Source organism: Notolabrus celidotus, chromosome 2 (assembly GCF_009762535.1).
Source record: "Notolabrus celidotus isolate fNotCel1 chromosome 2, fNotCel1.pri, whole genome shotgun sequence".
NCBI classification, from domain to species: domain Eukaryota; kingdom Metazoa; phylum Chordata; class Actinopteri; order Labriformes; family Labridae; genus Notolabrus; species Notolabrus celidotus.
The window spans coordinates 18,811,369-18,837,120 of NC_048273.1; the positions used below are offsets into that span (position 1 = coordinate 18,811,369).

At 38.9% G+C, this 25,752-nt stretch overlaps 1 protein-coding gene and 1 long non-coding RNA gene across 3 annotated transcripts in view; both read left to right on the plus strand.

Annotated features, from left to right (window-relative positions):
* Positions 1-42: 42 nt before the first annotated feature.
* LOC117831726 overlaps positions 43-25,752 on the plus strand; it is a 46,302-nt gene continuing 20,592 nt past the window's right edge. Inside the window, exons 1-3 of one of the 2 annotated variants that reach the window (XR_004635059.1) lie at positions 43-248; positions 1,816-1,930; positions 2,341-2,449. This is a non-coding gene — a long non-coding RNA (uncharacterized LOC117831726). The remainder of the gene's footprint in view (positions 249-1,815; positions 1,931-2,340; positions 2,450-25,752) is intronic. The other variant, XR_004635063.1, reaches the window with a different exon arrangement.
* LOC117831709 lies at positions 15,576-23,789 on the plus strand. The gene is made up of 12 exons (XM_034710514.1): positions 15,576-15,666; positions 16,847-16,878; positions 17,145-17,234; positions 17,548-17,688; positions 17,819-18,042; positions 18,194-18,330; positions 18,510-18,603; positions 18,914-19,249; positions 19,349-19,407; positions 19,540-19,676; positions 19,827-19,954; positions 20,216-23,789. Exons 3-12 carry the CDS (start codon positions 17,153-17,155, stop codon positions 20,531-20,533), a joined length of 1,656 nt encoding a protein of 551 aa, XP_034566405.1. The 5' UTR covers positions 15,576-15,666; positions 16,847-16,878; positions 17,145-17,152; the 3' UTR covers positions 20,534-23,789.

Below are 25,752 nucleotides of genomic sequence, written 5' to 3' on the forward strand. Positions count from 1 at the left end.
TGATTAAAGAGCCGTATGCTATTCGATGCTACTTAACGACACTTGATGGCGCAATACACCGTAGAAACATTGAAAGTGCTTCAAATGTCCTCTTTTAATAGCTAGATTTCAGTTTGATGTCTTAACCCTTGTGAAAATGTATATTCAATGCGCATGTTTAACTCTGACAACGTTTATTTAATTGGGTGTCTCAATCGTATTAAAAATGTCGACGTGCTTCGCCCTGGACTTGCCTTCTCAAAGCACCTGTAAGTGCATTGTCAGGACAGATGGCTCAATTACTAAAATGGCATTGGAAAGAGAAGGCCCATTGACAACTCACTGTTGCCGAGACTCGAGAGCTTGTAGAATGTCCTAATTGTTTAACCCTCCTATTATCCTTGGGGTCAATTGGACCCCATTCAATGTTTAACGTCTCTAAATTAAGGACTAACGTCTTTTTTTTTTTTTGCCTTCATATTTCATGAATTTTCCTAATTTAATGTGGACAACTGGGAAAACGTAGAATTAAAATGTTGATATGTTCCAATTTCCTATATAGAAAAAATTACGCATCAGTGTTCCTTGGGGTCAATTTGACCCCAGACTGTTTTAGCTGTATATAACATAAGAAATATCAACATTTTAAACACATTTGTTTTGGATGATATTGAGGTCACTATAACCAAAGACACTTCTGCATGTGACAGCAGGAACTGGGATTGAACCACCAACCTTTATATTGAGATATAATATTTCCAGCCACCATGTCTCTAAAGACATTCAGTGATGTGTCCTGTGCCATACGTTTTGATAACATAGAAACAAGGCAGGGCCGACGAGAGCATGACAAACTCACAGCAGTTTGATGTTCTGTTTTACAAATAAAGTCCTTCTAAATGCTTTAAATAATATTTATGCTTGAAATATATTGTATTTAAGGGGCTATTAGGTAGTCAACAAAGAAACATTAAGTACCTGAGACATAAACCTGGGTAACAATCAGCTTCTGGAGGTTTTAAATTGCTGGGGTCAAATTGACCCCAAGGATAAAAGATGTTAGTAAATTTGAGGGTAACAGGAGGGTTAACTGATATTTCACATCATAGTCTATTCAGTGCGACCTCTTGTACTCCAGCATATGATTTCATCATCTCACATTATTAAAGCCAAGGCCCTCTCTGCAGCAACTTAAACACCTGATGTCCATGTAAGTCGGTAGTTGCACAATAGTTACTCAAGCCAACTTGTTATGTCCTTGTCCGTGAGCACAGAAATGTAGGCTGAGTATAAGGAACATTATTTTTACCTGGCGTTGAAATTGTTGTCAAATTGACCCCTGTGGAATACTAAATATGTTCTAACTTTTTGCTCTGAATTCTTTTTGAGCGAAGTCCATTGAGACAAACATTCATATTAACAATAAAAATAAAAGCCTTATACGCTTTAGTATAAGTTGGCTAATTAATGCTATTGTTTGTCTCTTTTGCTGTACATGTGAATCTGTTAGCTATCTCCTGATTATGTTGGCTAAAGAAATTATTTTCTTTCACTTCATCTAATAGTTAAACATTTGTGTTGACTCATCTTGCACTTTGGAGCACCAAATCAAATCCCATGATATCATTTTAAGAGAGCATTATTATGCTACAAAAATAAGATCATGGGATCACAAAAAAACAACTTTTCCCCATAAACTCACACAGAATTGATGATCCTGTGATGATTACTTCTAAATCATAAAAACAGCAGGCTGATTGAAATTAAGAGTGTAGTTTGAAAGAGCTGAAATAAACCTCTCTCTCCTTCTCTCCCCTCTTTCCTCCCTGTCTCCAGCTCCTGAGGCCGCTTTGCTAAGTGGCAGATTAATGCTGATATGATGTCCTGCGATCCCACTTAATGGACCTTGGCGTCATTATTTCCTGAGTTGGAGTAATCCCTGCACAGGCTGGTGAGAGAGCAAGCAACAAACAAACCCCGTAGCCATGTGGATGCAAGGATTGATCATAATTATTTGACATTAATGAGAAATTATAATTCAGTGATCAGCTGACATAGATATATGGGAAAAAAACTAGAAAAGAACAATTGTTTAAAGAGGAAACATTGCCCTTGTGTGATTGGGGGGCTAGCGGCAATAATGTCACATGAATCTAATTTCTCAATTACAAGGTCATATTTTTTAACATGCCGTTAACATAAACATTTTCTCAAACATAGATGTGTCACCTACTTTGAAGACACACTCTCTCTCTCACACACACACACACACACACACACACACACACACACACACACACACACACACACACACACACACACACAATGCATGAGCTGTTCAGTGTCCTCATTTCTTTCCAGTGCTCCTGGGAATGTCCTGAATCAGTCCAGCTTTTGCTTCTGACCCCCGTCCGAAGAAAAACACTTTCTCTGTGCGACCACACAAAAGGTGCAGTCAGTGTGTGTGCTGGTAAGTACCGTGGATTAACAAGAGATTAGCTACCTAACAGTAAGCAAGCAATTTCTGTGTAGCATGCCTGTGTAAGAAGCCCTCTCCTCAGTTTGTGGCCCCTACTAGTTCTCAGAGGATGCTGTCATCACACTGGAAGCTGGCTCAAACACTGGCCACGCTGAAGTGTGTAACTCGCACAGTGACAGGGTTGAAATTACAGAATACCAAAGATATACTGTGAGAGGGAGCAGAATCCTGGCATCAGAGACACCACTATCAGGTCACAATGGCAAGCTTTCTGAGTGAGACCTGTGGAGCAAGTCTTCTGAGTCATATTCTCCTCTAAACACCACTACTATAATCCCCTTGTTAATGAGCAGGAGCTTAAAAATCTACAAGGCCCTGCTCAATGGATACATGTTTGGATGATGGAAGGGTTCCATCATGTAGTAGTGAGGTCAGCAAATGCACTTTGAAACCATCTGAATCTGTTTTTAAGAGACGCACTTAATTTTTTTAAAGTAGCAATAGTGATTGGATCCTCAATATAACACAATGTTATAAAAAATATCCCCTCAAAATGAAAGCAAGTTACTCAAAACATGTGGAAACCTGGGATACTGCTACAATGGAATTCTATACAGACGATAAAGCCAGAGAATTTTAGCAGAGCTGAGTTAAAACACATTTTGGAAACAAGTGCTGATGATGAAACCTCCAGATCACCAAAATCCCTAGCGAATAATGGTGTGTATCTGTGATCAGAACTCCCATCATGCCAGCTCATAAATAGCTTCTTGACGACAGCAAGAATTGATCTCAGCATAATATGTCAGATAAACGACAAGCCATTATCGATAAAGGCACCAGATTTCACTTGAGTCAACTTTAATTCAAGGTTCAATCCTGGCAGAAATTACATTTTGGTATTCCTGTTACAGACAACAACATTCAGATCAGATCAGTGCCCATCGTCTCATCAAATGAGTTGTGATGAGTCCTCCTACAGTGATCATGGCAGAGATCTTGAAGGCTGAAATCAGCCAGACACTAATTTCCTGACTTCTCCATAAATATCTACAGGGCTTGAGGCAAACAAATGTCCATCCTCATGATTAATTTATCTCTTTATCTCATGACAAGAGGACAAGTCGTCGCTAGATAAGGAAATAACTAACTTAAGATTTCAAGATAACAGCTTCAAAAATGTTTGCTATTGTAAGAATAATTCATTATAGGTAAAACACAAGTAAGTATAAAAACAAAATGTACTTTAAGTATCCAAAAAGTGTTAACTCTAGCAGGATGCCTCTCGTCAATCTTATATTTTATATGTTGTACCACTGGATTGTGACTTCTTAAATAATCATGGGTTAGCTGCATGTTAAAATCAAGTGAAATACAACTACCTCAGAATGTATCTTGAGTACCGTGTTTAAGAAGATGATTTGTAGGTAGTAATTGTCAACTAGTTATAAGACATTTCTTGTGTTTTGGCTGTTGATAATGATGCGTCATGAAAAAACTCAAAGAAATAAATACTTCATTTTCAAATTTTAAATCATATCAACCACAATCTTCAGTCTGAGGGTCTGAACTGTTGTTTTTCTCTCAACATAAGCTGGATGTGATGGATTATGTTTGCATACTGAGATGATGGCTGAGTCTCAGTACAAGATCTGACCATCCTCTTCCTCTTCTCTCCTGCTGATTTACGGTGATTTGTGGCCAGCGGCCGAGTAGAGGCAATATCGCGCTGGCTTCTTTATGTACCAGAGAATTGATTTAACAATCATTTTCATTAAGGCCGGAGGAAATAAGACAAAGAAAAAGAGAGAGCCTGGTGTATGACAGCCTCTGAGGCCGTGAGCCTCTGTGGTTGCGCGGGGCAACAGTCAGATAATGGATGACGAGGCCTCTTGGAGCCAGCCGTTCCATTAGGTTTTGTTAATGTGGTCAGAGGAGGCTCATCCGCCTTCATATCCACTTTCAGAGACGCTCGCTCATGCTGGATTCAGCCTATATCTCTCTCTCTCTGTTTGCTCTCTCTCCATTGTCTTGCTCCCTGCTCTTAAGTTCCTCTTCACCTTTCTGTGTGTCATTGTGTTTGTTTCACATAGTCTTATCTTTCTGGTTGTCTTTCTTCACTCTTTTTGTCTTATTCTTTTAGGTTTGAATGGGTTCATTTTGCCATGCTGCTTCATATTAGTTGGTGGTTTTTAAAAAGTATCATCGCAGTCATTGCACAACAGAAGAGTACACTCTGTCTCAGACGCTGAGGGATTTGTGGTGAATTCACAATTTTGCAACAAATACTTCTTGGAGGATTCTTGTACTTTTCTAATATGATAGCAGTGTGTGTCTACAGCATGTGTGTGGCAAGCTGGGAAATGCAGGCTTGTGAAAGAGTTGAATGTGTCATGACCCCGCTGTGTACTGAACTGTACATTCAGTGGGAGGAACAGAGAGGAATTCATGAATGAAACATGGGTGTGTGTTGTGTGTGCACGAGACTGTGGCAATCACTTTCTACATATTGCTGGTTATGTAGCATCGTGCTGGAAGTGGATCTTGTCTAATGCTTTCCTGTCTGTGTTCTTTACAAAGTGCTTTCACTCGTGCGTGCAGTGGCCTCAGAGTTACAGGTTCACTGCGTGTAATTTGTCTTTGATTAAATGTCATTTAGTTTGCACCACTAGAGGACAAAATGAATTGAAAGGGTCCTGCAATGTCAGCTAATGTAGCTGCTCTGGCTTTTAACAGGATCTGTGTTAAAATGTAATTCAACGAACTTCATTATTTCAAGGCACAACAGCTTTTTTCCTCATTCATACAATGAGGCAATGCAAAGTGCTTTGAACAGAACACAATGGAAGACAGATTTACTATTAAACGGCAAGGAGTAGAGGATTTAAAGTTTATCACGCAGTTCATTTTAACAGGGAGAGTGCATAGTTAAAAAGAATAACAGAATCCACTTTGAAACTAAGTTTGTTGAAATTCGAGAGACAGTAAGCAGAATAAAAAAGGACCTAAACGTGAACAGATATGCAGCAATTCTAACATCATCAGGGTGTTTCAGGTGTGTGCTGCATGATAAAACACTGCTTCAACATGTACTGTCACAACTCTAGCCCCAGATGTCTTCAGGGTCTAAGATGGTTCATGTGTCACAAGCCTTTCAGAGGGGGGGTACTTCCCAAAGTAGATACGATTATTATTATTATTATTATTATTATTATTATTATTATTATTATTATTATTATTATTGTTGTTGTTGTTGCTTATGACTGAAGGTTTTTTAAACTGGATTATTATGGTTATATTCTTATATTTTGTTAGAAGTCTTTAGTTGGAGTTGCCAAATAATTTATTCTGAAAGCCTTGTGACAAATTCTTACATAAATCATACCCAGGTGTGTCACCAGGAATTATTGGCCCCTTGAAAAAATATCAAATTTGCTCCCACCCCCCTTAGCCCAAGTAAACCCTGCACAATCACTGCACAAATAACCCCTTAACAGCTTTAATTAACTACTTTGTCTTACACCCTAAAAATGTTGAAAAATAATCAAAAGAGAGCAAGTCTGATATTTCCTCTGCAACATTGAACATTAAGTCACATTTATTCATACACCTTTTTGGGCATGTAATAGGGGTGAGAGGTACCTCAGAAAAAGATCCCATATTTTATACTGTAAAAAGAGTTGAGAATCAGATACATTTACTAAGCCTGTATTACTCTACTTGAGAGTACTTACTTGGAGAGAAAAAAATGCAAACGGAAGCTATACTTAAATTTCAGGCCGATCAATAAACTTTTCTCCATTTGGGCCCTGGGTTGTTGGTCCTACTTTTCTCCCCACTATGATGCACATGATCTAATTTTCTGGAAATTAAGGCATGTAAAAGCTTTTCAAGGTCTTGCTTGACATTATTCTTCTGACACAGGCACCTTTTTTGACATGGTAAAAAGCTGAGGAAGTTTATGTAGTACTCATATCCTATAATTATTAATCGCTAATGAAACTAATGTAACATGCAGGGAGAGAAGACTTGAGGTACCACCACATGTTTCTTTTCCTTTGCCTTTACATCCAGTACATTTAAAGGGATAGTTCGATTATTTTGAGGTGGGATTGTGTGAGGTACTTGTCAATAGTTATTGTATTACGCACAGGGGAGCCCAGTCAGCTTGGCTCCTTTGTTGAGAAACCTGCCAGAGAACTGAAGCAGAAGCTTGGCTATTAGCAGAAGCTAGGCTATTAGCGAGGCTTGTGGTAAACTTTTTATATTATTGACATTTAATTCTAAAAGTTTTTTCAGTTCCTCCTAAAGTTACCTCAAAGTGATGTTTACACTATGATGTAAAGCTGCCTCTGACCTTCTCCTCATCGTAGTCTCTCTGTCTCATGACTTTGCATCGCCACTAGAGCGACCCTGAGTAGGCCTTGCACCCCTTGCTGGAGCCTCCTTGTCATGTTCTTTATCTGCCCGGCTGGTGCATTACAATGGATGCCTGTGCCTGCTGAGCTCCCTCTGACCTTCTCCCTCACCCAGTCTGTCTCTCCCTCTCTCTCTCTCTCTCTCTCTCTCTCTCTCTCTCTCTCTCTCTCTCTCTCTCTCTCTCTCTCTCTCTCTCTCTCTCTCTCTCTCTCTCTCTCTGTGTCTCCCCCAGCTGAGCGGGAAGCTGCCTCTCTGCCAGTCTAATAAATACAAAAACAAATTGCAGCAGGTTAGAAGTATGCAGCGTGGGCTGGAGCTGTTAATGTAATGAACTTGGCTTCATGGAAATACGAGGCAATTAAACTCCCACGGTGCCTCCCTCTGGCCCAGACAGACAGACTGGAGGGGGGAGTAAGGCACCCTGGGGGAAGACAGAGAGGGAGATAGAAACAGGGGGGTTGACAGGGAGAATAGAGCCATTTAGCAGGCCCACAGGAGTAGGAAGTGTGCTGGCTGTGATTGAGCTTAAACACCAATTAGTCATGTGGCGGCGTCATTGGGAGGTCAGGTCCGGCCTACAGGAGCACTGTCCCACCATCGCTCACCCTCTGCGTGTTTGTTTTGGTTGTTTGCCTGCTGGATCGGCCTGATTGCTTACTGATTGCCAGACAGGTTGAAGTTGTTCAGGTGTCAGGAGAGAAACATGAATCACAGCAGGGATCAGTGTTGCAAGTGTTCGCTTACTTAGAGCTCAATATGTGTTTGAAATTTATTATGACCAATCAGTGCAAGCAAACAGACTAATGGTGATGTTAATGGTCTTCTGCCATCTGTAGAAGGAAAAGTAACTTAACGATTGTTTTTGCTGTTGCTGATATGGAATCACATGAAGTTAAAATAACTCAGCTTTGTCAGCCTTGCTTAGTTTAAAGACTTGAAAAGGGAAAGACAGCCTGGATAATTTTAAAACTCACTACTAAACATTTTTAAATCTGTAAGATTTAATGAAGAGAATTTGTGATTTTACAGACTGAGAAGTATGTGGACCTTCCTGTGTCTTGTTGTCTTAATGAGGCAGCCAACAGACCCTCCTTGGGGGCGGCCATAGTTCAGTTTGAAGGGACTTGAGTTGGGAACCCGAGTGTAGCGACTACGAAGAGCCAAAAGCCACTGAGAGGCTGAGGTTGGGCCTAGTAAAGTGTCGGACGTGCTAAAAGCAAAAATCACTAATGCACGAAAAAGTACGTTTAACCTTTTATTAATGAAAAAGCATAATCAACTCATGATAAAGTGCACAAAAGAAAATAGCGAAAATAAGCAATAATAAGTTAGTCAACAAAAAGTACCCAGCTCACCCCCTCTCTCTACCTCCAAACAAAAAGAAAACAGGTGGCCTAAATGAAATTAATATCCCCGCCCCTAACACATGACCCATAAATAACCTAATTAACTGACCTCACAATAAACCATATTGTAAACAAACAACAAAAATAGCACCACAAAAATATATAAACAATATCCTCCCTTAAACCTCAAAAGAAGATACAATAAACACTGGAATCCTTCATGGCTCTTAGGATCACAGGGTAAACTCCCCTCACAGACCAAGTACGCACCTTGGGCTGGTAGCTGGAGAGGTGTCCATCTCTTCCTGAGCAAGGCACCAAAGCCTTAACCGTTCAGGGTGCTCCTCTGCGTGCAAGTACCTTCACTCTACATCTATCCATTGGTGCAATTTCATTGGCTCCTGTTTGTGTATTGAGCAAATTAGTTCTCTTAAATCAGCAGACTGGAGTGACAAAGCGAAAAGTGTCGTACGGCATACCATAAGTGGGCCCGCCATATGCTACTACTCTGCCTGGCTTTGAGGCCAGGCCAACAGTCTAGCCACCGGCCAAGTTCCATCATGTCTTTACGTAGTTACCAAACAACCATCCTATTGATACACATGAAAGACATAAGAGTAACATACAATCCTTTATTTATATCACTGTATTGCATATGTTCCATGAGCTGCACCTGGATCACCTGGCGCTACAAGCTTAGCCTCTGTGGTAACTAGCTTAGCAGTAGCATGTTTGGTAAGGTACTTGTTATGTTTAATCATGCCACTAAGATTACAACGTTATTATCAGGTTAAGTGTGCCTCTGTTCAAGTTATCGGCTGTATAGGATGTTCTCATTGATGTATAGCAAAAAAAAAAGTTTGCACCTCCACTGAAAAAGGAGGAATAGTGTGCAAAGTTGGGATGAATTCTTTGGGGAAATCACCTGGCTTTTGAAGCCAAAAATAGAAAATAATCTGCAGCTATAGGCAGCTTCTGTTGGTCAGGCAGCATAGACATACAGAGGATTCCAGTCTCTTTGTGTTGATCTGACCCTTTTGCAAAGGTATTAATTTCTGATGTAACTTAAACTCTCAAAGACACATTGGTTGTTCAGCCCTTAACAGACATTTCTACCACAATAAACAAGGAGGGAAAATATTTCCAAGACAGAAAGCTCATGTCTGCACCATCATCTGCATGCCATTGTGTGTGTGTGTGTGTGTGTGTGTGTGTGTGTGTGTGTGTGTGTTTACTGCATAGAGATATTGTTTTTGCCAGGAAGCAGCTGAGTCGACATAGGTGTAACCTCACCACAGATTCAGATGATTGATCTTTGTTGTTGTCGTCGGATGTTGGCTTTAAAGTGACAAGTCCTTTAAAATTTAAACAGTGTTGTTGAATTTGAAAAGTAGGCATACTAAAAAGGACTACAAATAATAGAGGGAATTTCATTCACTACTTATACTGCAGGTTGGTTTCTAACAATTAAAATAAAAGAAACAGAAGCATAATAAGTTGTATTCAGGCTGAATTATCGATCATCAGAGGAAGCCAGAGTTTTCCTGTCTCCACCCTTTACTTTTAGCATAGCTAGCCTGTTTCAAACTTATGCTTGCTCCAGCTCTATAACGATCAATATCATCAACCAGTATGAACAAAAAAGGCAAGAAAGAAAATGTGTGCCCCAAAATGTCATATTATTATGACAATATGTTTTTGACAAACACAGCACAACCTTAGAGGAGGTCCTCACATCCACTCAGCAGAACCAAATTCAAGAGCCAGAACCAAACGTGAGATGTTGATCTGCTCCAATCAAGGAGGTCTGATCCCCAGGCTTTTACAACATCTGGTTTGTAATTGGCCGTGCTGCCGAAGGATGATGCGAAGGCTTTCTTCTATCCAGCCTACTGCTGGAGGTTTATGAGTAATGTCCAATATCTGCCAGCAGCCCATCACAGCATGGCTATTATAGAGTAGTGTATGCCTCCTGAGCCCCACTGCCTTATAAATTCTGTATTATTCTTCCTTTTCCTTGTGGATTTATTGTTTGTTATGAATAAAAGTAACAGCTGGTGACTGCCAGATGCACATGAGTTTGGGGGGTTGAAGGAGGAGTGGGGGACATGATTGAAATTCTAGTGAACCTTCAGGAAGTGTTCAGGACCGGGGCATACAGGAGAGAGGGAATGGTTTCCGTCTGCTTCTGTTTGTACTCGCACCAAAATTTGTGGGAAATGAGACCTTCCTTTCCACACAGCTCACTCTTTCTTGATATCTCAGTGCTGACCCACAGCTTATTGATCTCGCTGCTAACACAATACCAGCACACAGTATTAGCCTGATCCTCCCTGCACAAACACAAAACATCTGTGCTCTCAGAAAGCCAAGTGACCACCTCAGTGTGCTGTGTACTGTACTAATGATTCAGGGAGGATTTTTAGTTTGGAGGAGCTTAAAGTCTGCAGGCTTTGAAGAGCGAAGGAAGCCGTTAGCTCACTCAGCAAGATAACACTCAAGCCTTAACTCAAATTCAGATCCATCTGCCTACTGCAGGGAGGAAATGAAGAAAGTGTGATGAGATTTAAAACTGTGTCTGTTGAGGGCTACACTTTAAAGATATGGTCTGTTCTTTCTGAAGTGGGTTTGTATGAGGTTCTTGTCAGTAGTATGTTTATACCCACAGGAGATCCAATCAGCTCAGCCTCTTTATTGTGAAGCTGATCTGAGAACCAGCAAGGGAGTCAGGCAATCGAACACTGCATACTGGGTGAACTCCACAACATAACTTAGTTGACTTTTAGTAAATTCATCCCTAACATTAATGTTGCTGTAAGCTTATGTTCTATTTAGTACATTTTCAGTGCTTTGCAGTTGCCACTTTCTTTGGCACTATTTTGTGAATGCAACACATACGTGTTCCTCCGTAGGAAATGCACTAATCAGCTGTTTGGGTCTGCGAGTTATAAAACACACAAAATACAGCCCACCTCAAAATGAGTGAATCTGACAACAATGATCATATTCACAGAGGAAGAAGAAGACTCACCAGATTGAAGGAGAGAGGGGTGAAACTTCTGCACTAGCTGGAGAACAGTAGAGATCCAAAGTTACCTGCTGGTGCAAGTGTGTAAACTGTGTGCCCACGAACCCAGAGAGAGCTACTGCTGTCATAAATGGGACTTAGAACAACAGAATTTCAGGACCGTCACTTTTCTAAAACAGAGGTATTAACTGCTCACATACAACTGCAGTCTGCATTTACTCACCTGCCAGAGCTCCCTGTCTCCAACACTTGTGTGTTTCTGTTTTTTTTACCACCTTTTTTAAATTTCAGAAGTTAAATCGGGGCGCTGTTAGAGCTGAATGACAGTGCAACTTGAAAGTCAGCTCTCATTCTTTTTTTAACTGAATTATCACTGTCGTGGTCCGCACAAAATGTTCACCTTATCAAATTACAGTGCTGGCCTGTCGAAGTAGAAGACTAAGCTGGAATAACAAACGCCATGACTGTGTCCACCGCATAATGTTTAGCATTATAGCCTAAAGTTATCCCAAACTATTATCAGAATGTACTGTTCATCTGTAACGTTTAACTGTCAGTGTAAGTGGTAAAATTAAAAATTGACTCAAACATCAAAGAACAGTTTAAATTGATTTACCTCTAAAGAAACAAACCTGTTTTTTTAACTGCAGGAACAGAAGGGAAATTCTGTCCACAGGTGTGTTTTCTGAGGCCCAAATACATAAGAAAAACAACACAAAGAGAAAACATCACGTCAAAGATATACTAGGAAATCAAACAAATTGATATTAATGATAGGGCTATCCAAATACTAACGTAAAATCAGAGAAATGTGGATGTTTCATAAAACTTTTATAGGTGTATTTTTTTGTTTGAACGTTGATGCGTTTTGTGACTCTAGTTTGTTTTTCTGCAGGTCTTTAAATGACCACAGCTGGTTTGGGGATTTTTTGGTTAACTGTTAAAAAGGGGTGTGCATCCTTCACTTTAATTCATATAAATAGCATCTACCAACATCATAAATAACAACAATAATTAACATTTCTATGCTGCTGAAGTATTACGACACAATATATAATAAGAGAAGCAACGTTACAACCCATCCTAATCGTTCTGAGTTAAATGTGATTTGGCCTTTGGGACTGTGAACTGTATTTTAAAGTACAGTGAATAGCGATGGTGAAGCTCCCCTCTCCCTGTGGCTGAATCCCAGATGAGGATGTGTTGAGGACCTGACAGGAGCCGATTCATCATCCCTCACAGGTCATCCATCAGTGCTGGGCTGGTTGACAGTTAAGGAAAGTGTGGGGAGCACTCCAAGAGCCCCGCTGGGTGCTCAGCCCAACATGTGCCTCAGAGATCTTTCTAAAGAGCAGTGCAGCGAGGAGTTCAGCCTGTGCAGTGCTGAAGTGAGAGATTAAGAATAACAGGGAAAAGGCAGAAGTTTCAGGATATCTATCAAAGTCATCGCTCCATGTTGAAAGGCCTTGCGTCCTCTCTATCCAGAGTGTGAGAAATTAAATGTACAGTAACACTTAGTAAGACTTAGGTTGCTGGAAAAATACTTTTGGAGTGTTTCATTGAATATTGGTAGATGATGTGGTCTTCTTTGGATATTCAACAATATATTTCTGAATTATGTGCACATAATACATATGTCATGACTAAACCCTTAAAAAACAAAACTTATCCATATTTTTTTCTGATATTATTGTTCTTATTCAGTCAAAGCGATCCTTTTTAACCAGACTTAGGCATAACATTCATTGTTTTCATGCTGAAGTCTAAGATGCATTTTTTTTTACTTGCAGTCTTGATTGAGTGTGATGAGTCATGTTCATATTTGTGAATTAACACTGAACACTATGCAATGATGAAGCTGATGGCAGTGTCTTCAGTTCTGCAGGTAATTAATCAACAAACACAGTATTGGATGAACTGAATTTTGACCCATTGGTGTTGTTGGATGGAACAATAAAGAATAAATGGATATGAGTTTCAACATGATATGGTATCTGTATATGAAAGCAGAATCAGTACATGAGGGACAAGCTTTTCAGTGATGTTTGCATATTGATTTCCATTTGTAACTTCTTTGTATTTTACAATGTTTTGTCAAAAAATGGGTGTCACATTCATTTTGCATCCTTAGGCAAAGTCAGACATGAACATGCGGACAAACATTCATCGACTTAGCTGTTTAACCCTCCTGTTATGTTTGTTTCTCTGGAACAGCAATAATGTTCCTGGGTCAATTTGACCCGGGGCATATTCAATTATCCAAAAGTGTCAGAACCCCAAAAAAATCCCAATACACATTTGTTTTAATCTATTTTTTTAACTCCATAACTATCCATTTAAATCAAGATTTAGTCCATTGGTGTTCTTTAATTCTCACAGATTATGATTTAATGAGGATAACTCACTGGTTTTTCATTAAAATTAATGTTAAAACTTTTTTTAATGTACATTGGAAAGCCCTAAGTATGAATACAATAGTTTTACATGACATAGATTTTTGTTAATTTTATTTTACATTTTGAATTTTTGTTAAATTAACACGACACCTCTTCTGTCACATGCTGCCCAGATTTTTATGCTGCATTTAGCTGGTTAGGAAGGCACATATTACCTGAAATAGACTTTAAAAAGGGTCAATTTGACCCGCAACATAACAGGGGGGTTAATCTCTGCTTACAGATATACAATTTGGTTTATTAATTCTCAACTCCAAGCAATTTCACTCAAATATAATTCAATATCTTTATCTTGGTTGGAGACAGATGGTACTTGTTCTGTTTTTTCAGTTGGTACAACAGTATTTGACCAATTTACCACAGAAAAAACCTTCACCATCATAACCACCATGATTTTATCCTGAATAATACGTATATTTCCCACTGTCAAACAAATGTTTTAATGTCTTTCTAGAGATTCATGAAAATATTCATCTGTCCATGTGTTCTTTATCTTGCTTCTAAGTATATATACTCTATGTGTGGCTTCCAGCCCACCTCCCACCGTCCTGCTACCTGTCTGGCCGTCTGTTGCATCCCTTCCTTTGATGCAGGGCGGTGGTGTGTCATCCAGATGTGGTAGCAGGGGAGCGAAGAGTTCACTTAGTCCCTGGGGATTTTCCCCTTGAGCCCCTCGCACAGGCAGGGCTGCTGGAAGAACCCATACAGCCCACATATGTCTGAGTATTTTCTAGCCTTCCTCCCTCTCTTCATCCTTCCCTCCATCACTGAATGATTTCCTCGAATCCATCTCCCACTTCCACTACTTCTGCAACTCCTTCACTCTACCTGCTGCTCTTTATCCTATTTTTCACTCTATGAACTTCACCCTCTTGAACTCCAAACCACAGCATCTGTTCTCTTTTAACATCCTAAGTTAGATATAGTTGAGTCATGAAATGAAAGCACATAGGAAGAGTGCAGATGTAATTAATAACATTCATAGTGCCCAAGACCGCGTGGTGTTCATGCTGACTCACTATCATGACTCACTAAAGCACTAAACTGCAGCAGAACCATTGTTAATGCTATTAGTTACACCTGTTCCTCTTCAGCTATGGTAAATCAAAGTGTCTGTTGTATAAAAGCCGATTGAATGAATCAGAAAATTCTCAGATAAAATACCAAAAAGGTGTGGGCATTATAAGCACCCGGCTGCAGAGTTATTTGTGAGCTAAGTAGATACCTTTAGCCTTGAAAAGTATGTGAAAGAATAGAAACAGAGAGCCCTGCAGGCAGAATGCATCACACACAATCCCTCTCTTTAACGGCTTACAGCAAAAACTCCCTAAGCTTTAAGGAACACATGTGTCTATTTTCCCTCAAAAGAGTCATTTGGCATGCCTGTGTGAGTGCGTATGTGTGTATTGAGTTACTTTTACCCATCTATATCTGGCTAACAATTGAGGGCAGCTGCAGAGTGAACATTTGAACGGTCACTGAGATTAATGATGCTACATAAGGTGCAGTGCTATGAAGACTGGACCTACAGACCACCTACAGCTATGTGATACGGGTTGAGCCATGTCTATGCACGTGTCTGACAAGCTTAAGTGCCCTTTGGCAAGAAACAGAATTAAGTGCTCCTACCTTTGCTGGACTGGGATAAGGGGAAGAAATACAGTTGATACTACACAGTAAATTCAGCAGTGTTAAAAATGCAGTGATAAAGTTCAGATACTCTCTCGGAGTTATTTTAACAACAGCTTGAGTAACATGCACCCTAGTGTTGGTGAAAAATTTCAGAGTTAAATGGCCTAGTGTTAAAAGTACTCTGGGAAGGCGCAGTGTCAAAAAAAGTTACTCTGGAAAGACGTGAAGTACTCTGGAAAGCCACGCCCCCCTCAGGCTCAGTTCAAACCACCGTCTCAAACCCACCAGGAGTTTCACATCGCCATCTTGTCTCGTCGGAAGACCGCGGTAAGTCTCTTCTAATTACCTTTTTCACCAACTATTGTTAGATTTCAGCTTAGCTTTGCAGATAATTTTACTACTTTTGTTCAGTATACACTAGGCACGGGTTTAGTGTCTCAGTTTACCGAGTTTCAAAGGGCTGCAGTGACGATGGCTAGCATAAGTGTGAGTAAGCTAATGTGCACTAAATAGTCAATGCTTAAGTAAAAAGTGTCGGCGGTAACATTCATGTTGTTAATGTGGAGGGATAGCTGTGTTTCATTCTTTTTTATGTTCACAGAATCTAGTGAAATGTTTGAGACTGCAGGTGTGGGGACTTAGCCTAATTAGCTAATTGTTGGAGCATTCATGTCGGGTTGCGTGCGCGGCACAGTCTATGGTGCGCGGCAGTCCAAGGTGAAAACTATCTTTTATTAACGGGTTCTAGGACATTTGTTTGAATCGTTACCGTCTTTTCTTGGTTTATTAGTTTATTTTGGCTTCCGCTTTCATAGCCCATTCTAATCCACCTCTTGAAGTTAGGTTAACACTTGCATGTTACTTCACTGTGATGTTTCAGTATCATAAAGTTAAAGTTATCAATAACCACAACTTATCAATATCTCAAATTAGAAACTGGGAGTCATATTTGCAGTTTAATTATATGACTGTGGTATTTGTGAGCTGTTCATTCATAGTTTCTTTTTAGGTTTCGTTTCAACATTTTTTTCTTACTGCGGCTGCGCGCTCCCCAGCTCCTCTCACACACGCGTAGCACAGACAGCACTGAGAGAGGCTGGAGGGTGGAGAGAGTTAAACTTTGAGTTAACTGTACTTTGTGACAGCTACACCCGTGAATGTGCGATAAAACATTTTCAAGTAAGAAGTCAATACTTTATCGAACTTATCATCAAACCTATTCAGCAGGCATAAAAAAGCAAATATTTTTCAACGAGGATTTTTTGTGCAGTGACAAGAAGACACCATGAATAGTTGTCAGGTTGATTTTAAATGCACTATATGCTTTACTCTTACCTCAGTAGGTATTACAGACAAATTAACAGCGCACAACTTTAAAGCTGTCTTGCTTGTAAGGCAAACAACCCATCTGACAGTGAGCAGAATGTGTGTCCTGTGTTAATGCTGATAATTACTTTTCCCCTTTATTCCTTTTAAATGTTTAATATTTTTCTTCTTTGTTTTACAGATTTGTCCATTCCATGTTATGATCTGGTGAGGGTAAGTAACATTAGATATAAGTTGATTTTAGCATTAGTCTTTGTTTACCTACATGTTAAAATAGTTTGTGCATGCACACCTCAAAGACTTAAAATAGTCCTGAGATTTTCATTTTAAATTAGACAAATTTTGTCAGGGATTTTAAATCCCAAATGAGCAATACTACCTAACTGAGTATGCAAACAAGAGCTGATGCAACTGTTCAAGTGCCTTTTTGTTGATTATAATAAATATATATATATATATATTTTTTTTTTTTTTTACAGATGCCATCATGTTGATTAAAACAAAGATCAATAATGAACAGAAGTATGTCAAGATCACTGAACCCAGCCTTGATGAATTTTTGAGTTCTGGTAAGCCATCAGGCACACTCCATTGTACAAAATAAAGTTGAAGTGCCAGTTGTTATCAAATGAAAATCGCTCAGTTTTCAGCAAGCTCCTCAGGAGCCTCTCCAAAGATCATAGTGATCAAGAACTGACTTAGTTTGTTTTCTCACCTCAGTGTCCTATCAATGGAACACTGAGTTTTTGTAAAACTTGTTAGGGAAGACCATGCGACCTGATTAGAATGGCATGTTTTACAGGTATCATGGAGGTGGTATACCTCTTATAATTCTTGGGCATTTCATATTGAGTGACTCCCTATTTTTGTTTATTCCCTAAGCTTTCATGAAGTTCTCGATGCCACCAGTCAGCGAAGGTGTCAAAGTCTTTGATGAGACAGGAACTGAGATTGATGCAGACGTCTTTGAAGAGGTTGTTCAGCAACCCAATGCTGGCGTATTTACCATCAGATTTGAAAATGGTAAACTTGCTCTCTCCTGATTACCTTCCTCCAACTAAGTCCATGGAATGATGACGAAGACACAGTTTCAGCATTGTGAAAAGCTGATAATTGGCAGGTGTTTTTTTTTTCTCTCCTAAACTACACTTAGGTTTCCAGGGGACAGCTTCATCCGACTGTTACTCAGGACCATCTTCATCTGCTGGTGCACTGCTTGATGTCGTAACCAATTCACCGCTGGAATGTTCAGCCTGTAGCGCTGAGAATACAGCCATCCTGGAACTTACACCATGCAGCTCTGATGATACAATCATTCTGGATGAGGATCCCAGCCCTGCCAGAAAACGGCAGAAGGCCGATGATGATGCAAAAACTGTAAGTTGATGTCCTAACTTTGTTTGTTGTGACAGCTTCCTTTGGGAATTGCACAGTTTTGGATTATTATTCTAGAGTGTAGAAATCAACTGTTCAGGTGTACTTAAATTTGAATCATTGTTTGCTTGTCTTCCCTTATGTCCTTTCACAGGTGGTTGAATCTGCACTGACCAAGAAACCAGGTGGAGACCGCATTGTCAGGGAATACAACCGGACAAAAAGTCTGACCGACTCCTCACGGCGACAGATGATTAACATCCTTACTGCAGACATGACTGAAACTTATGGGTAAATTAGATTGCCTTTTCATGAAGAACATTTTTCCAATGATTGGGACATTTGACCTGTCAAGCCATTTTTCCATTCTTGTTGAGAAAACATCAATATTTGTTAAGTCCTGTTCTTAAATTCTCAATGCTCTTTGAGAGCATAGAAATTAATATGCTTATTCACTTTGCTCTTGGTAGGACATCACCGCCAAGGCATGTGCGAGAGACATATGCCCGAGGCATTGTTGCCATGTTCCCTTACTTGATGGATCCTTACTCAAAAAATGGATATGTAAGCCTTTTAAATTTCTTAAGTTCTTGTTTGTTGAAACCAATTATTCCTACCATGGGCTGCGCCAAAAAATGTAAAGCTAAGTCCATTAAAAAAGAGTGATCACACCAGTGCTACCATATTGAATTTTCAAAAACGCACTTAAAATTAGATATCATATGTAAAGTTGTTGCACTTGATTGCTGCCTTGTCAAGTAGTCCAGTGTCCAAAACATTTAGGCCGCACAGGTATTTCTGTTACATTTATCCACCTACATAATTTTAATCAACGGTTGCTGTTTTCATTACTAATTATCTTATTGTTTTAAAGGAACATTTCTACGATGCAGAAAGTGGCAGTGGTTACCTAGCATGGAGGCTCAAAACTATCCAGAGGAAAAGTGCTTCATCAGAGAGCAGAGGGTCACGTCAGCTGTCGGGTGGTGGGCCAACAGCTAGAAGAGATGCTTCATTTAGTCCAGAGATCACCCTGAATGAAGCGCAATGCAGAGAGGCCATATCATTCATGAAGTATTCTTCTGATGAAGCTGCCATCAAGCAGAAGATGCAGATGACGTATGACTATCGACGCAATATGGTCCTTGACGAGGAGAAATCCTCAGAAGTCTTGGCTGAATTTTCACGTTTCAAAGACATCAAAGGCCTGGTAATTTATTATTACAAAACATTTCAAACTGGCATCTGTGTAGGTATGTTATAACAATATAATATTTTAAAAAACTCTGTATATAATTATCTGTTACAGATTGAGCAAGATTTCATCCTGCAGTTTGGTGAAGACTTGGCTGCCAAGTTTTTGGAGAAGTAGGTTCCAAAGTGATATTCATAGCTTAGAAACACAATTTATTATCATTTAACACTTAACTAAAGGTTTTTTTTCCACTTAAGCTGCAGTTTGAATTTCTCGTGTGGGATTAATGAAGTATCTCTATCTAGGTGGCCTACTACGTTCAAACAGAAGGTCATCCAGTTGAGCAAGGCCCTTCCTGCCTCAAGCGACCTTGAAGAACTGATCCACTGTGCAGAAACCACATCAGATGAAGAAAGGGAAATGGATGACACTCTTGCCTCTGGTAGTTCTATTTACTTCCTCTAGTGCTTAAACTTTATTCAATTTCAGTTTCCTCGCTCTTTGTTGTGTGATCTATAGCTTCAAAGCAATGTTTTTAAATTATAAGCTATAAGTACGGATATGTGAAAAGCTTTTTTGTTTCTCTTGACAGGATGGGACAGTGATCTCTCTTCCATTATTCTCCTCCTCCACTTGATTCCTCCTTCAGCACAAGGCCGGAAAAGACCAGGCAAGGTGTCGCCAACTCAAGCTGAGAAGCATCTTGTCGTGTTCAAGAAGGTTTGTATTGCATTGTAGTTTATATGCAGGTCAAAGTCCCCCCCCCCCCCCTTATTTGTATGTCTCTCATGTCTGAAATTGGTTCTACTGTTGAAGTACATCACTGCAAAAACACATTGTAATTATCTCATTCTTAAAGATTTGTAAAAATAAATAAATACATTTCATATACCTTAATTGATCATTGTAAGACATTTTTACAAGAGAGATTTAAACCGACTAATCTCTGATTTTTGACACTTAACATTTTTCTGTCTTCAGAATGGAACAAGCCTCCAGGAACATGTTGATGCTATCCAGAGCAGCACTCAGCCCTATCTACTAGCTGTTGGGATGAAGAGGAGCACAATACATCAGTTCTTCATTGTTCTGGACAAGCAGATCATACCATGCAAGTCACCCAGCTCTCTTGGAGCTTTTGATGAGCTCTTTAAGACACACTTTGTATTTGGTACCAATTACAATCTCATTCTCCACAACATGTACACCTTCATACAGACAACTGTGTACAACATAGATATCGGCAAAGTCCAGGAGAGTCCACGTGTTGCAGAGATTAGGGCTAGAATGCTACACTGAAGAGGCATTCATGTATTTCGGGCAGCTTATGTGAGTGACATGATATTGTGAGTAATTGTACCCATTTCACTCGCTTATTTGGTACTATGGGGGTGATTTGTTTTGTTTGCAGGGCTCATTTTATGAGTACCAACATGCTTGTAAGGCATATGCGATTAATACATGGTTTCTGTTCTGGTAAATCACTGCGCCTGAAATGTGCGCAGATTGGCTGTTGCCATGTTTTTGGTACCTTTTCTGGTTTCAGGAAACACTTAAACACAAAACATAACGAGCAAATTGAGTGTGAAGTTGAAAATGATGTTAGTGTTTCAGATAGAACTTGTGTTTCAGATAATGGTCAGTCAAACGATTTTGAAGAAGCAGCCGGTACCTCTCAAGTTCCGCCAGTATCTAACATGAGTACTCGTGATATGTGTGCATCCGCAATCGCACAGCTTCAGGTTGCAGGTGTAGGTCAGTCTACTTTAAACAATTTTGTATTGTCCATGGAAGAAGTAACACTGGAGTTACAGAGTCAAGCTAAAGAAGCAGCTTTAAAATGTCTGTCGTCTCAGGATACTAGTACAAAAGTTCAAATTGAACAACATTTTGACAAACTTGAAAATCCTTTTACTTCATTGAATTCTGAATCAAAACGAAAAGCATATTTTGAACAGAAATGGAAAACAGTTGAACCTGTGGAAAAAGTACTCGGTGTAAGATTTGAAAACAGAAGAAACAGATGCACTGGAACTTACAATCAGGTAGTTGTAACTGACAAATTTTCCTATATTCCAGTTCTTGAAACACTGCAGTCTATTCTCAGGAATCCAAACCTCAGTGAGATGTTTATGTCAAGCCAATCTGCCAAGGATGATGTATACTTGGATTTAAAAGATGGGTCATATATGAAGACACATCCTCTTTTTGCTCATGAAAATTATGCATTTCAAATTCAATTATTTTATGATGAGTTTGAGACTGCTAATCCATTGGGATCCAAAAAGGGGGTACATAAATTAGGGGGCATATATTTTACATTGAGAAATTTTCCACCCAAGTTAAATTCCTCTTTACTCAATATACATTTGTGTGCACTTTTTCATGCCCAGGACATAAAAACCTATGGGTTTGACACCATACTTGAACCAATCATCAATGACCTGAAAGTGCTTGAAACTGATGGTATTCAAGTTCCAATGTTTAAAAATCCTGTTCATGGCAGCATTGTGCAAGTCACAGGGGATAATCTTGGAATACATGGACTGTTTGGGTTTGTGGAATCTTTCAGTGCTCGAAATTGCTGTCGTTTTTGTATCTTAGAGAAAAGTGATTTTCAAACTGTATTCTGTGAAGATGAAGAGAGTGTGATATTGCGAACAAAGGACATGCACACCCAACATTGCCATTCTATACAAACAAATCCAAAACTACCTCACGTGTATGGAGTGAAGCGTTCGTGTTTATTAAACTCGCTGCAGTATTTTAATACAGCTGATAACTTTGCTGTCGATATCATGCATGACATTTTAGAGGGAGTTGGACAGTTCGAGGTTAAGCTTATTTTGGAGTATTTGCAGGAAAACTTCTTGACTACTAAAGAGCTGGCTGGTAGAATCGAGTCATTCAACTATGGCTATATTGAGAGGAGAAATCGTCCCTCAGCAGTCAAGTTACTTGATGGAAGTAATGATTTGGGCCTGAATGCAATACAGTCCTGGTGTTTATTGCGTAACATGCCATTGATATTTGGTGATCTAGTTCAGAGGGACAGTGAGTACTGGTGTCTTTTGATTTTACTTCTGCAGATTGTGAATGTTGTGTTTTCTCCTGCCATAACAAATGGGATGACCATATTTCTGAAACACATTATTGTTGAGCATCATCAGCTTTTTAAGTGTCTGTTTCCCTCCAGAAATCTGTTGCCTAAGCATCACTTCATGTTGCATTATCCTCGATGTATAAGGAATATTGGACCTATTCTGCACATGTGGTGTATGCGATACGAAGCAAAGCACAGATTTTTTAAGACCCAACTGAAAAGTTATAAAAACATCACAAAGACGCTGGCCAAAAAGCATCAAAGACACATGGCCTTGCATTGGGAATCTGTCAGCCAGTGCAGGTTAACTGTTGGTCCAGGAAAGATTGCACAACTTGAGAAATTGAAAGAAGGTCCTGAGATTGCTGCCAAGTTCAATACGGCAGTATCTACCAGTGTTTTGTCCGTGAACTGGTTTAAGCACTATGGCACTGAATATCGCCTTGGCTTAATAGTATGTTTTGAGGTAGTGGATGAGATGCCATATTTTTGCAAGATAAATGCTATTTTTGTAAAAGATGAGAAAGTTATACTTACAGGCTCAGGTGTAGAAACGGTATGTTTTGATGAACATTACCATGCATTTAGAGTATTGTTAAAGCCATTTCAGGCACTTAAGGTATTTGATGTTAAAGATTTGTTCTATTATAAACCAATGGATGTACAGATGGCATATGGATCCACAGATTCCTCCCTTTTTATAGTTCCTTATTGCCATCTAATGCAGCTTTGACCAGTGTTAAGTGTTAAAGCAATCTGACAGTATTTTATAGGGACCTCTCCGGATTTTTGAAGAGGAGTTTTGAACAGATTTTATAATGCATACATTGCAGACGTTTTATCTGTACTGTATATCAGGTATGAGAGGCAAGATAGCCAGAGAATCTGGCTGTAAAGTGAATTTTCTTTCTAAACCTTTACTGAAATATTTCATAACATTCGGTCATCTATTAATGGTCACCAGTTAACAAAAAGTTGTTGTTATTTGGCTGAGGTAATCCTGCTTAAATGTATACACTTGATAAATGTTTGAATTGTCTGTTGTCTATTGTTAAATTTTAGCAATTGTTTCATTCAACCTAAAGACAATTTTCTGTCATCTGGTACCTTCCTGAGGGATTAACATGAAGGCCTTTGCATCATTTGAGAGTGTACAGTGACAGAGTCGCATAACTTTAACAACTGAATACATTTGTTATGCTATATCAAAGGGATTGGTAATTCCAGATGATAGCAAAGTTGTTTGTGGGCTGAAAATTGATTGTTATCCTCTTGTGTGTGTTCAATGTGAAATGCACTTTATTGTGTAAAAATATATGTTGTTAAATTAAGCAACACATGTTTAAGAGCTGTTGCACTTGATAAAAAAGATAAGACCTTTTTTTTTGTAAAATGTCCTAAACCTGTTGGTTTAATTTTTATGTTTATTAAATAATGAAGGAATGAATATAATGGTGTTTGTTCTTTTTCCCCCTTGTCAAGTGATTACGTATGCATGGTGAGGTAGAGAAGGAGTCAATTAAAGATGAACACTAGTGAGAGTAGTTTCTTTATTAACACTTTGAGTGAAGTAAATTCAACACTGATAAAGGGTAAATCCATAAGAGTAAATAATAATTGACACTAAACGTTCAGTGTAAAATATTAGTAACACTATGGGTGTTGTTTCTCTTATAGTGTAAAACTTGATCAACACTACTCAGTGTAATGTAGTGTCAGACAGTGTAAAATATTAACTCTTACCAGAGTTAAATTGACTCTGAAAATTCAACACTATGTCGAGTGTAACTTTAACTCTCTGTAGATAAGGACCATATGTTCACTGACTCAGTGTTAAAATTGACTCTTTAAGTGTTGAACTAACACTGCTGATTTTACTGTGTAGGTTATCATAGGGTATCATACAGTAACTCACAAGTTGATGTGATATGATCACGGCGTAAAATTAACTCTTACCTCATTGACTAGTGACATTCAAAAATGTACCGGCCAAAAATATTTTTCACCCACCAAATAAAAAAATCATGCCTTATTTCATTTAAAATAATTACCATAGGTTGTTATTATGAAAATCCAACTTAAGCATTACTTGTGGAATAGAGTTATGAACAGATAAAATTAGATTATTGCTATTGTATCAAGTTATACTGCATTTCAAGGTGACTGCTGCATCATCATGTATTAGAAATATTAAATATTAAAATATTAGAATATGTGTCGCCAAATCTTCCTCAAAATGTTCTCCCCGCAGTGCTTCTTCAAGCAAAGGGAATGAATAGAACTCCAGTAGCTGACGCTGTTCCTCACGTACCAAATCACAACACAATTACAGCGTGCCACGAGGGTCAAAATAGCCTGACAGTCGGCAGAAATGGGCTAAAGTATGAAAACAAAACCTCACATGCAACATGGGGGATTGGGGGTTGTTTTACACACCAAACAAATTTTTTACCCGCCATTGACACTTGGTGGGTGTTCATTTTATGCCCTGAGTATGATACAACACGGTTCGTACAATACGATGCAATACAGTGCAATGGGATTGATTCCATACGATACAGTGTATGTTGTAGTATGGTGCAATACAATACTATTTGATAGGAAAGGATAGTATAGTATAATATATTAGAGTACATATATTACCATAGGATAGGATACGGTGCGATATGGTACAATGTGATACAATGCGTTAGGGAAGGATAGGATACAATACAATTCAATACTAGATAAAATGCTAATGGTAACAATAATATCATGAAACCCTGTTTCAGGCTTGATTGATGTATTGCACAGCAATCATGTATTGCTACTTTACCGGATATCATTCACTGAAGAATACAAAATGCCCCTAAAAGGTCAAAGAGCAGGATTAATATCATCAGCATCACCGTCGAGGGGTCATGAAAAGGTAACACAGTGAGTCAAAATGGAGGGGGAATCTCTTTAGTGTGCAGTGTTATTAATTGTTAAATGAATGATTTTTGGTGATATGGATATGATTGTGTTGCACTAGTCAGGATGATGATATATTGCTGAATCAATACTTTTAGCCCTCTAACGTATACCAATATCACTATTGGCGCAATACTGCTTGAATTACTGTAATGGGTATTTTTGATGTGCCAGTAAATGCAAGTACCAAATCCTATAAACCCTGACATTACATTGGACAGGACATTATTATTGATGAGCAATAATTAATATTAATGATAGGAAACAGTAGAACACTTTCAGTCAAAGCTGACAAAATATAATAGTATCACCAAAAATACCTATTTTTTTTACCATATTGATATCAGTCAATACTCAAGTTTAGGAATCAAAGTCTGATCAAGAAGTAAAAATGCCGTCAGAAAATCTCTACAAAGAAACCAATTTAGAAAAATATCTTTAAACTTCTGTGATTGCACCCTTA

Bases quoted from the DNA above. Each gene is read 5' to 3' on its own strand.
- LOC117831709 (XM_034710514.1), top strand. From the start codon at position 17,153: ATGTTGATTAAAACAAAGATCAATAATGAACAGAAGTATGTCAAGATC. The intron at 18,604-18,913 runs GTAAGCCTTTTA...ATTGTTTTAAAG, and splicing joins CTTACTCAAAAAATGGATAT to GAACATTTCTACGATGCAGA. The intron at 19,250-19,348 runs GTAATTTATTAT...TATCTGTTACAG, and splicing joins TCAAAGACATCAAAGGCCTG to ATTGAGCAAGATTTCATCCT.